Here is a 13,526-nt window from a genome sequence, read left to right on the forward strand (position 1 = left end):
TGATGGTAGCCCCCTTCATTGTTACAGAATTGCAGAGTGCAGAATCTTCTAGCTTACGTTGTGCAACGTAATCCTGCCATCAACCTACGACACTATATATATAGTAGGGCAGATCTTTTTTTGCTCAGATTCTAACGTAAGTAGTCTGAGGCACAGAAAGGTGAAGTGGTTTGCCTGAAACCACGCAGCTACCACACGGGGATGCCAGAGCTGGGGCCAAGATATGGCTGTTCCATAACGCTTGCTCCTCGCTTCATCGTCCCTTAATGATGACCCAGGAGTACCTGATCCCCTGTTGACACTTGGGCTCATGCAGTAAGTAATGACGCCATTTGATGGCTTTACAAAAGAAGGTGTGCTTTGGCAGCACGCCATCTGAGCGCCTTGTAATTTTTATCCTAAGTTGTTCAAACAGACAGTCTCAGTGCATTATGGGGCTCCTTCTGCCCTTGTTGGTGCGTTTGAGCTACTGTGCAGGTTTATAATCTTCTCAGTGACTAAGAACGCAGTGTTTTGATCGGCTGCGATATTATCCCTGCCTTGCTGCTCATTGTAAAGGCTCCAGATGCGCACACTATATATAATTAACAATAGAAGATATATCTTTTCTCAATACGTCTTTGTCTCCCTTCATCATTTCGCCTTGTCTGTTTTCTCTTGCCAAAAAAGCCCATGCTACAATTAAGTGTCTTTAGAATAACACAGCGAGAGTATTTCAGTTTAAAGGAACTCGGGGCAATTTCAGCTAGAAACACGAAGCTTGCCGTGGGGGGAGAGGGAAGAAAGGCCTAGTGCAGCTTGGACTTGAGAGAAAAAGGGTCGTCCGCAAGAAGCCTTCCCCAGCCCTACGGCCAGGCCACCAGTTACTCATGAACAGTGGCTGGCTCCCATTTGCAAAGCAGATGTAAATCTGACCCTCTAAGGAAATGACGGGAGGTTGGCATTGTGTCAGCTATCATGTCACTCGGGAAGCTCAGTCGTTAGAGGAAAGCAAAATACTATTTAATGAAGAGAAACATCAAAGCTTTTGTGTGTCGGGGCCGGCTTTGGGGTAAAAGGGCTCATGGAAGGTGAGAATTCTTTCAGCATCATTGGGATGGCCAGGTAATTAACAAGCACTGCTCTTCGCTAATAAACAAGCACTGATCTTTGCTAATAAAAACAAACACTCCGTGGCAAAGCTTCTGAAGCCCACCACCCGGTCTCTGGGCTTTTGAAAACTCAGCATGGAAAAGAGTTGACCTTTGGTGAAAAGACAGTGGCTGATGCGCTCTTAGCAGCAGCTTCGAGGAGCAGAGTAGGAAACAGAGGTGGCCGACAGGTACAACCCCTCTGGAAAGAAAACCGCAGGCGGAACGTCCCCCCGGACATGCCCACGCACCCGAGGTGCGCCCTTCAAAGACACCTTCCACGTTGAACCTCCTCTAATTACTACGGTCCCCGTCCTGAATTAGCAGGGACTCCATGGACGAGACAAACCCACGCACCGCCTTGCGGTCCATAAATTCAGTTAGCAACCAGAGCAGGCTAATTTCCAGTGATAGCTTTTCACGGTTTCCTGTAGCATCAAAGTTACAGTCAACATGTCAGGTTCTGTTCTGCCGGGAGAGGAGAGAAACCGGTGCAAATGAGTTGGGGTAGGGGAGAGAGATTTCTGCAGTTTCTTTTTAACAACAAAAAAGGCAACGCCCGCCCCTCTGTCTCCCACTGCTACGTGTGGTCCAGAGCCCCCAAGCAGAGACTTGTTTGGGCTAATGAAGGCCTTTCCCCATCTGGGACATTGGTTTTCTTAGCAGAGGAGGCTGTTAATCAGCGTAGTCCAAAAAAGCCGATGAGCTACACTGTTTTCGTGTGTGTTTCTGCCGCCCTGCTGCTGGGATTGTAATGGGATTTTCACAGTCCAAGAAGGCAGAGCTCCTGTCCGACAGAACCCCCACCCCCCACCCCCGCCCCACCCTGCCTTCGTTCAAGACCAGGCATTTGCGAATGATTTCACATGACAGCAACGTGTGCGTGACATGAGGTCTCGTAATTGTTTTACACTAATTTTGACTTGTGAATGCCCCTCTCCCCCAGTCAGGAGAGTTTTTAAAGAGACAGACAGACACATGGATACACAGACAGACAAAGAGATCTCCTGGTGTTTCTATTTTTCAGGCATAAATAAATTTACTAAGAAGCTTCGAAATCCCTATGCCATCGACAATAATGAGCTGTTAGACTTCCTCTCCAGGGTACCATCTGATGTTCAAAAGGTACGTAATGAACGGCCGCCACCAGCAGGGACCCCAACCCTGAAGTCTGGCCAGCCCCAGAGTCAGAGGAGCACAGGGCTGTGCTTGGGTAATTGAGATAACGAATCAGAAAATCCTTAAAGCGGCCTGGCTTGCAGGGAGGTGGCAAGGAAACCTTTGTCCCGAGCCTGAGACGATTACGGAAAATTACCCGGAAAAAGAGCTACTTAAGAATGACCTGGAACCCCTACTGTGTGGGTATAGTGTGATGGTGTTCTTCCATTTTACGATCGCTTGCCTCCCCCAGGAGGATAAGATGAGCTCAGTGAATGGGAGATCCCAAGCTGGGGGGATTCTTATTTTCCCCCTCTGCCGCGTGGCAGGCATTTTAGGGGAAGTAGTGGACAGGAGGATTATTATTATTTGTTTTAATTCTTCCTTGCCCTTATCACCTCCTAGGCTCCCCTTCTGTCTTTTCCCCTCTGAAGACTGAGGGATGCTGAGGGCAAGGCCCCCACTCACTCTCACACATAAAGGCAGAGATAGCGTGACATAATTGGAGATCGATCGGAAGTATTATTCACAGGTACTTCGTCCAGCGGCCTCTGGTTTCTGTGGATGCATTGAGATTAAACGAGGCAACGATACCAGAAAGTCTCATAGAGTACCTGATCTAGGCCCCTGCAGATCAGGCTGCCATAAATCCAGAGGAAGGAGGGTGGGCAATGATTTCTCTAAAGGAGCATCGAGATCACAGGATAGGTAGATGGGGAGGGAGACCGTGGTAGGACGTAGCAGCGCGATGATCAAAGACACAGCCCTTTATTATCTGACAGCATCCAAATCAAGTATCGATTTTCGTCTCGGGGCCACAGTCGCATCACCGGTTCCCAGGTGGCTTTGTGCGGATTACAGTGCCTTGGAGGTGAAAAGCCCTAGAATTTTTTTCCCCCTTCATTCTGAGTTCTAGAGACTAAAACAGACTCCGTGATGCTATTTCTCTTTCACCTCCGTTTTATAATATAATTAGCTGATAACTGCGCTCTATGAATAGGAAGTTACTCGTTAACATTTGCATCACATGATCATAAACCCGTAACCCGGCCCTGTTTGTTTTGCATTGAAGATTGGAGGGTATGTCACCCCTGCTCCCCCGGGGGACCCTCACAAAACACTCTGAGGAAAGGGTGCTTTGTTCATGTATCTGCTCTCGGCAAAGTGTAGCTCGCCATATGTGATGGGACACGATGTCCTTGGGGAGTTTGGCACAAATGCTAAAAAACAGTGAGCGCATGTGGTCTGTAATACAATACTTCAAATAAAGCCATTCTGCCGTCAGCCAATCAAAACCCACACACCAAAGCAATGCGGTCGCAATGTGCAGTCACTTGGGTCGCAACATGAGGTTGTCCCTGCCTTCTTGAAGAAAGGAAATCCCCATCAAGCACGCCCCACCGCAAGGATTGGTCTCTACACGGTCGACACGGCAGCCCCTCAGAGCGGCCATCCATTTGGGAGGTGACATGATTACAGAGGGACACAGCAAAAGAGCATTCGAGGAGGATCTACAATATGCTAGTGAGATCCTCCCATGTGTCACCAAGAGTGCTTTCTAATAACACAATAGACAGTTTGCCCCTGGGGACACCCTGAGCACTCATGTTTATCACAGATGGTTTAGCCATTACATTGCGAAGGAAATTCCTTTTTAAGAGAAATCTATTTAACTTTATGGCCAGTATCAATTTCAACATTTTTGGGGGGTGGGGGGGCTTCTCTCTGGCCAAATAAATGTATATAGTTTGCAGAGACATTTTTTTTTCCTCCGAGATTGTAGATAGTTTGAAATGACTCTTTCTTAGTAAGTCGCTGCGTCGTGTACTAAGGGAAGCACTCGCAAGAGGCAGTTATTAAGTGTACTTGTGGCTGAAAACGGGCACGCGCAAACCTAGAATTATCTGGCCGCGCCGAGAGCAGGTAGAAACCCAGGCATCTCATTAGAAAAATCTGCTTTTAATATTTTGGTTTCAAGAAATGATGCATGACTTCTCAAATCCTTCCTGCAATTAATCCCTTCATGTTCCTGTGTTTAGAAAATGATTCATTACCTTTGAACCTTCCTTCCTTTGCCTCGGTTTGTCCTTGGGGAGCCATTAACACGCACTGTGGCGAGCTAGGGTTACCTAACCGCCGGCGTCCCGTCTGTTTGTTTTCACAGGTGCAGTACGCCGAACTGAGACCCTGCAGCAGCCACAGCCCCCTTCGGAAGAAGCGCAGTGCCGTCTAGGACACGCGCCAACTCTGGCCACCGGCACCCGATTCCCTGTGGGGTCGGTGAGACCCGTGATGTCTCTGTTCCACCGGTGGTCCCCACGGTGTCTTTCCAAAACACGTGCTGTGTGGAGCCCTCCCCCTCTTCTCCCCGCTTCTCCACGGGCACCGATTGCACACGTGTGCGCACGTCCACGCACACGGGTGTGCCGGTTGCGTAGCAGGTCGGCCCCTCGCAAGGAAACAAGCCAGAGACCGTGAAAGACTGATGTCCCTTCTCCCGTAGAAGGTAACGTAAGGCTGTCAGGGGTCTCAACAGCCTCCTTGAAAACAGCCGGGAGTCCACCTGGATTCAAGAGGGACTTTGAACTTGTTATGGTACCTCCACCAGATTCTCCTGAAGATCCGGTCATGTCCACTCCCGCCTGCACACTCCTTTCAGATTGTTGTTCACGTGAGGCAGTCGGTTTTTCCCAGTTAGCAAATCCCTGGTAGCCATCGTCTCCCCACATAGTATATATCATGCATAGATTTTTAAATAATGACCCAGATCAGCTCAAGTCTTTGTGGGAGTCTTTCAGCCGGGATTACTGAAGACCCGTATGGAAAATTGTGGTCAACACCTCGGCGCTGGATGTCAGCCTCTTTCACCGTCCATTGCTGGCAATGGAAGGCCCCAGAAAGTCCGAAGGGACCACTCGTCCAAAAAGCGAAGGTTTCAGTGAGAGTATTTGGTTGCCTTAAAAACGCCATTTCTTCTGACTTGACTTCGCTTTATTTCCAAAATAAAATGTCAATATTATAGCTGCAGGACGCGGGGGATGAATGAATGAATTCTGAAAGTATTTAGAAAGAAAGGTGAAGGCTGGGGAGCAAGGGACTAACGAATGAAGGTGGACCGCTCACCTGATTGTCGTAATCCCTTCATTCGCCCGCATTTGGGGGCAGAAGGTAAAAATAAGGCAGCAGTCCAAAATGATCTTTCGTTCCTGAGCAAAATAATCTGCATGTAATACATCTATATCTCAGAACCGCGTTCCTAGAAGAGCATCATCCCCAAATCCTGAATAGTATCTGATGCCTACAGCCCCCATTTCATAGTACCCCCCCCCAGGTAAAAACCCCGATTTTGTGCATATATAAAATGTATGCCAATACTTTATGTTCAAATGATATTTAAGTTGTAACGACCGTATTTTGTTGACACATACTTTGTGCAGTTTTATATATATATAAAATATATATATATATATATATATATGTATTGTAAAGCAAAGCCGAGGTAAAAAAAAACAGATTTAATAGTGAGGTTTGCTATTTTTTTTTTCCTCTCTGGGTTGTAATTTAATAATCTTCAAACAAAATGTTTATGAAAAATGCCAAAGATTCTAAACCTTATCATCCCGTGTCTGTTTTTCTTCATATTATATCTTCCTGGGTTTCTTTCTGGCTGAGCCAGATTTCTGCATGATTTGATTTGCTTCAAGTTAATGAAGCTGGCTGGAAAAGAGCCTTGCAGAAATTATAAAAGCTCCAGTAAATCTCTTAGTTGTACATACAATAGATATCCAAGAACCTCTTTTGTGAAACCAGTTACTCAATCTTCTGTGTAAACAATGCCTCATTGTCTCACTCCCGACTATCATGTAGTTTATCATAGTCTGTCATTTTGTAACGACCTAAGTCAGACATTTTTAAACAGACATGTGAGATCTGATCAGTCATTCGAACGAAAACTTTCAGCAAGCAAAATAACCCCTTATTTATTTTTAAAAGTAGCACTGATACTTTATTGTTGTTCTTTGGCTATACAATTTCAAAATGAAATAATTTGTCCAACAAGGAGCCATCATTAGCGACTCTTACTCCCTCTGTAACCCAACAGGAATTCGGAGCGTTAAGTTTAGGATGCAGACAGCAGCTGGGATTCGGGACCGAATCAACCTTTAGTAAACTGTCAATGGAAAACAAGTGTTAATTGATTAAGGAGGCTTTGAAGGTTAAAAATGTTAGTTGTAAGGGGAATGTGAAGACTTGTACAAGTAATCAAACTCGGATGAAAGATTCCAGAATGCTTTATATAAAATTTATGGATTGTGGATTCACAGTACGATCATTAAAGATAATTTAGTAGGAATGTTGAAGTTTAGCCAAGCTCTCCTGGTTCTCTTCTCAAACCTCATGCTCCTGTTTCCAGCCCTGCCTGGATGTCTTAAAGGCGTCTATCCCTCGGTGGGTCAGAAACTCCATTATTGCTCCCTTGATGTGTTCAGGACTCCTAATGTCACAGTCTCCTTCTCGTTTCCTTATTTCCCTTACTGGCACTGGCATCTTCTGGGCTGGGAGACTCTGGGCATCCCATTTGTTGTTACTTATGTTATTTCCCACACTTCCCAACCCACAAATTTGTAGATCCAGTGTTGACTGTTGTGTTATCTTGTCCATTTCTGATCACCACCCCCTAAGCCAAGGCCTCCACAACCTCTCACGAGTCACGGCGATTACATTATGCCAGATTAAACCTCATTCCGACTGTTCTTTTCACCAGGAATACTTTCAGGTTTCTGAAATTCTACCTTCCTTTAGGTTTTTTTAAATGCTTGTCGGGGCGCCTGGGTGGCTCAGTCGGTTAAGTGGCTGACTTCGGCTCAGGTCATGATCTCGCGGTCCGTGAGTTCGAGCCCCGCGTCGGGCTCTGTGCTGACAGCTCAGAGCCTGGAGCCTGTTTCAGATTCTGTATCTCCCTCTCTCTGACCCTCCCCCATTCATGCTCTGTCTCTCTCTGTCTCAAAAATAAATAAACGTAATAAAAAAAAAATAAATGCTTGTTTATTTTGAAAGAGAGAGAGCATGAGCAGGGAAGAAGGGGGGGTGCGGGGTGGGTAGAGAATCCCAAGCAGGCTCTATGCTCAGTGAGGAGCCCGACACAAGGCCTGATGTCACAACTGTGAGATTGTGACCTGAATCGTTATCAAGAGTCACCAACTGAGACACCCAGGTGCCTGAATTCTACCCTTCTTTAAAAGTTTCAAAAGTTTCCTGCCCCAAATAGGCTTTCTCTAACATCCTTGTCTGAATTACATTCCACCCTTCTCTCTTGTTCCCTCACATCTTCTATATCTTTCTGGCATTTGCCCTATTCTGCTATAGCTCGTAGTTACCAGAGGCTTTTGACCCCAGCTGTCCTCCACTGATGGAGCACCCTGTCTGGCACCTAATAGACACTCAGGAAATACAAGATTAATTGATTGAGTCATAGTCGACTTTTCTTCTCTCCCCTTTTCATGTATACAGAGGGCTGATCTGGGTAGATTAGCATGGTCGATCAGAGGAAGTAATTTCTTGCATTTAGTGCATAGCTTATATTGTGTGATATTATTTATAAGCTCTGGCATGGCCACTATAAACATTTAAATGATGTCTTATATTGGTGAAGTCATTATTACCTATATATCACAGGAAAATATATTTGTGCATGGTAAAAAAAAAAAAAACCCAAAAACTTTCTGATTCTTTTTCTTGTCATTTATCACTTCATGAACATATACTGAATACTGATGACCTACCTGAACAAAACAGACTACGTTCCTTTGGTAAAAGCCGACATGAAACAGATACCTTTCAAAAGGGGCATGATGTTTGTAGATTCAAGTTTGAAAAAGAATATTCTGGCTGCAGTGGGTAGACTAGCAATTATGAATGTCCACGGAAGAGCCAACTTGAAGTCTTGATAAATTGATGGGCCTTCAAATAGTATCAATGGGAAAAAATACAAGTGAAATTCTGAAATTGTGAGATGGGTAGGAGAAAAAATGAGCAGAGCTTATCAGTTGCTTGACTATGGGGTAAGGGAAAGAGTAGAGACAAAGAGGGCACTCAGTCTGGTCATTGTTGGGTCTGGGAAGATGGTATGTGCTAAGAGAGAATTATAGGAGCAGCCATGAAAGGAACAGCTTGAACCTGGTTTTAGAAGATGTTGAATTTGAGGTAGCTGATGAGGCTTCAAAAGGGGATCTCAAACAGATGCCAATATATATGCTTAAGGGTCAACATTCATAGAAATGATTGAAGTCACATGCTTTGAGAAATTGACTCAATACTCAAAAAGTCCTGTAAAGATGAGTCCACCTAGACTAAATAGAAATATTAAACAAGAGAAAAAGCAGTAGGCATACACTGTCATAGACTTCAACTGGTGGAGTGTATTCCAAGAAAACAGGTGTGGTCTATAGTGCTAACTACCACTGAGATCACATCAGTTGAGGACAGAAGAATGACCTTTAGTTCACAGCATGGCAACTTGTGGAGACCGTGGTGATGAGTCATTTCAGTTGAATGGTAAAAAAAGGAAACCAGATTTGGGTTGAGAAATGAGTAGCCCTAGGAAAATGGAGGCAGCCTGGCGGTAACCCTTGAAAAATTCCACTAGAAGGAGAGCAGGGAGAGAGCACAGTGACTCATAATGAAAGAAGGGGCATGGAATTATTAAGGAAAAAAAATTAGATGTCATGAACTCAGTGTATACCTATTCACAACAAAAAACTCTTCATTAGTACAAGATGGAATGATCTGTATCATTTAAAACTACTCTTGTCAAAACCCACCTCTCTTTTGTGTAGTATTAGTCTAATTTTATGGTAGTAAAATGGTGAGGAAATCAAAATAGAGTATCTTCTGAAAATGTTACGAGTATCAATGGATAATTGGATCAATGTTGACAGGTTACACTTAAAGAATGGCATAAAGCACATTGCTTCTTTATGGAGGTCTCTTTGTATAAAGCCTGCTCCTCTGGCATTTTAATGTGGTGATTTACACGGGGAAAATGGATAGTTAGCATTTTATACCATTTATTAATTACCAGGTACTTCCTATATGCTTTAGATGTAATAATCATGTAATTAACAACAAAAACAGTGTTATGAAATTAAATACTTATGGAAAGAATAATCTCATGCAAACTGTCCCAGAAAATAGTAAAAAAAAAAATAAATAATAAAAAAATAACACTTTTCTACATAGTTTATGAAGCCAATATAATCCTCACTCCAATATCCAGCAAGGTGATACAAGGATAGAAAATGACTTACCAAAATCCCTTATGAATATAAATACAAAATTATGGAAGATGTGTAAGCTTCTACATTGAAAACATGATTGAGAGAAAGAAGATAAATAAATGTAAGGCTTCGCGCATTAGAAGATTCAGTATATTAAGATGTCAAGAGATTAAATATAAGCCCAATAAAAATCATAACTTTTGCAGAAATTAATCAGCTGATTCTATAATTACATGGAAATGCAACAATCCAAGAATAGTCAAAGCAATCTTGCAGATGATTAACACTGGCAGATAGCAAAATATATTATAGAGTTATTGTGACTAGACAATGTGCTATAGGCACAAGTGTAGACAAATAGGTTAAAGAAGTAGAAAAGATCAGGACACCCACACATATTTGGTTAACCTCTCACCCAAGTTACGTCAAAGGTAACGTATTTTCAGTGTGGGAACAGCCTGCAGTGTAGGGAAAAAACCTTTTTGAAAAATGACACTGGGTCACTTTAGTATCCACATGGATAAAATAAATACTGACTCCTGCTCTATTCTCACGAAAATCAATCCTGTATGAGTTGCAAATCCTAAAAGCGGAAGGCAAAATAGATTTCAGACATAGACATATGAAAACGATTTCACGTCTATGTGATAAGCAAAGATGTCTTAAATGGAAAACAAAAGGCTAATCATAATGAGAAAATACTGATAAATTGGAGATCATTAAAATTAACTTTTTCCTCAAGAAGTATGGTTAAGAGAGTAAAAGGATTAAGCCACAGAGTGAAAAGCAATCCATAATCTCTGTATATAATCTGGCAAAGAATTCTATCCAGAATACAAAAAGATTTTCTACAATGACAAGGCTGAAAACACAATACAAAAATGGGCAAAAGACTTGAACAGTCACTTCACCAAAGAGCCTATCCAAATGGCCACTAAACATATAAAAAGGTGCTCGACATCAGTAGTCATCAGGCAAATGCAAATTGGAACCTCTGGAAAATGATATTACACATAGCCAAAATGGCTAACATGAAAATTCAAGTGTTTTTAAGGATATGGAAAAACAAATTCCTATATACTGCTGGTGAGTGAGACCATAAATTGGTAAAAGCAATTTGGAAAAGAAGTATCTATTAATGTTAACCATATGCATGCCCTATGACCCTTCCCCCAGTTTCACTCTTAAGTATATAACCAACAGAGGTGTGCATGCATTGGATAAAAGATGGGCCCGAGACTATTTATAGCAGCACTCCTTGCATAATTCCAAAAACAGAAACAGTATATATTCATCAATATCTGGGACAATCAATTGCTTATGACTCTACAATGAAATACCATACAGAAATGAAATGAAAAACGAATGTTGCATGCAACAACATAGGTACCTTTCACAAATAAGGCTCAACAAAAGAAACAAGACACAGCACAAATAAGTGCCATGAAAGATTTCATTTGTGTAGAGTTCAAAAACAGGAAAATACAATCCATGGTGTTAAAACTCAGAAGGCTGGAGGTGTAGTGGGTAAAAGGAGCCATAAGTGGAATTCTTGGGTTCTGCCATTTTGGTCTGGATTCTTGTTACGTGAACCTGTTAACTTTGTGAAATTCATTGAGCTGTAAACTTATGACTTGTGCAATTGTCTGCATGTTTACTAAGAGGAAAGAAAAATTATGAAGCATGACAATTTTATTCCTCATTTACCATTAAAGAATCTGAAGCTGATCATGGTTAGTATTTTCAACATGAAACAAGAGCACCAATCCAAATAAACATTGTAAGTTGTCGGGACTCATTTTAAACAAACCCAAAGCAGACAGTTCCTCCATAATCTCATTACCCTTAAATATTCAATTACATGTGAACACAAATCCATCATCCTTTTTTAGAGATCTTCATTATTAGGAATACAAAAAACGACTTTCTCTAACTGATCATCTACTGAAGCATTAAACATTGATTTACATGCACAAATTGGCCCATGAAACTTCAGGATCTGAAGTGTTCCAGAAAGCTTTCTCTTTTTACTGGTTATACATATTTTCATTGAGGCTGGCATCATAAGTAGTAAAGTTTGGGAGGAGTCAAAAGTTATACCTGGCTTTTCCACTGCATAGAGGGTCGGCACTCCTAACCCCCACATTGTTCAAGGGTGAACTCTACACACGTACACATATATTCCTAAATCTCTGTGAAATTTCACGTATTTCCAAGCATTGATCCATAGACTCCAATTAAGAACCAGAGAACCTGTGTTTTCGGGCAAAACCTCCAGAGTTTGCTTCTTGCTGCCTTTGAAACCTTAGGGGGGAGGATGTGTTTTTCTAGAAGCCCAGTGTCAGCTGTCTGCTCTCCAGAATTCAATTCATTCATTATTCAATCCAGCTTTGTTTTTTTCTTCTGTTTTTCTGGGAAATGTTTTATTAGGCGAGTCTTCATAGCTGAGAAATCCTGAGATTTCAATTTGCTTTCCATTCCTTTAATTCATTACAGTAATACATGCAAGCTTCTCTTCTCCATGTATTTTCATTATTAGATCAAAGCAACTGGTTGGAAAAGCAAAAACACATGAAATCATTTGTTTAACTGGATAATGAACAGCTGGCATTATGATGTAGTATGCATCTACCAGAACCGTTGTGATCTACGTAGTGGTAAATGTCGTGATTTTGTTTTTGCTTTTATCTCAAAAGGTCTGCACAAGCTGGAGAAGTTATCCAGCAGAGAAAAGCGAACAGGGACAAGTAGAATGTTCCTTGCACAATGAAAGGAAACATTTTCCTCCCCTGAGGTATGAATCGCCTGTACGCCTCACCGCACGTTGGGCTGAGCCCAGGTAGAAGACCGAGGATTCTGAATGAGAATCTGAACAAGTGGGAGACAGTCTCTGACTTTGTGAAAGGGTCAGACAGCAAGGTCTGGGTTGTACAGAGAGCCATCATCCTGGGCAGAACTGAGCTCACAAAGTGAGGGACCCCGGCATGTGTTATCTCCAACTCTGAAAGTTTTACCCTTGATTATGTTTATTGTCAGCCTCAGGTTCAGCAACTTTTGTCCCGGGAAACTTATCACATGACTGATTAGAGACAAAGCCCCTTATCAAATAAGAAGAGCATTTCTTCTTTTCAGATTGTCTGTTATTTATCTAGCTAGCTAGCTAGCTAGCTATCATCTATCTATCTCATATTCTATTTTAAATTTACCTAAAATGTTTGTGCTATATCTCTTTCTCTCTTCTAAATCATTAATAAAGATGCTAAAACAAGGGTAACCTGGGTGGCTTAGTTGGTTAAGCATCCGACTTCAGCTCAGGTCAAGATCGCGAGGTTTGTGTGTTTGAGCCCCACATCGGGATCCTCACTGACAGTGTGGAGCCTGCTTGAGATTCTGTCTCTCCCTCTCTCTCTCTGCCCCTCCTCCACATGCTCTCTCTCTCTCTCTCTCTCAAAGTAAATAAAAAAAAAGATGCTAAAACAGCACATAACCTTGATTCCTTTGACCCACTGACCAGACGCCTCTCTTTAACCAGATCCAATAGCATTTACCTCTATGACCACCTTAAAAAAATATCAGTAGTTTTCAACCTACCAGCCTGCATTTTTTCGGCAAATTCAACTTAAAATCGGAGCCTTGTGAGATCCTGCTGAATCTTCTACTGCTTATTTTAAATAGCAAACAGATCTTAGGATTACTTCTAGATAACCACCCCCTACTCACTATTGTCAGGTTTAACCTTCATAATTTATGGCAATGTATTTGCTTATAAGACTCTGGACCCAGTTACAACCATACCAGTAGCTACCATGTATTGATGGTCATTTATGGTCAAGGCACTTTAAGATCGTAGTTTTAGTCAATTACGAAGGTAGTTTGCATAATTCACATGGTGTGTCTGGGCTTATGGTTTTGATCTGTGCTCCAATTCTTGATTTTACACGAACCACTTCAAAAACAGTCA

The 13,526-nt window shown here is 42.3% G+C and overlaps 1 protein-coding gene across 6 annotated transcripts in view; it reads left to right on the forward strand.

Moving 5' to 3' along the window:
- The window catches only part of MCTP2 (multiple C2 and transmembrane domain containing 2), a 264,060-nt gene that overhangs the window by 234,716 nt on the left and 15,818 nt on the right, over nucleotides 1-13,526 (forward strand). For 4 of the 6 annotated variants that reach the window (XR_006203372.1, XR_006203373.1, XR_006203377.1 and 1 more), the window contains 3 exons: nucleotides 2,158-2,255; nucleotides 4,453-4,794; nucleotides 12,262-12,359. Coding sequence is in view for 1 of the 6 variants with exons in the window: in XM_042941091.1 (XP_042797025.1) it covers nucleotides 2,158-2,255; nucleotides 4,453-4,521 (167 nt within the window). In the remaining 5 variants the exon portion in view is untranslated. Of the gene's footprint in view, nucleotides 1-2,157; nucleotides 2,256-4,452; nucleotides 5,738-12,261; nucleotides 12,360-13,526 lie in introns of those variants that run through there. The other 2 variants (XM_042941091.1, XR_006203374.1) reach the window with 2 other exon arrangements.

This window comes from Panthera leo, chromosome B3 (genome assembly GCF_018350215.1).
Source record: "Panthera leo isolate Ple1 chromosome B3, P.leo_Ple1_pat1.1, whole genome shotgun sequence".
NCBI classification, from domain to species: Eukaryota; Metazoa; Chordata; class Mammalia; order Carnivora; family Felidae; genus Panthera; species Panthera leo.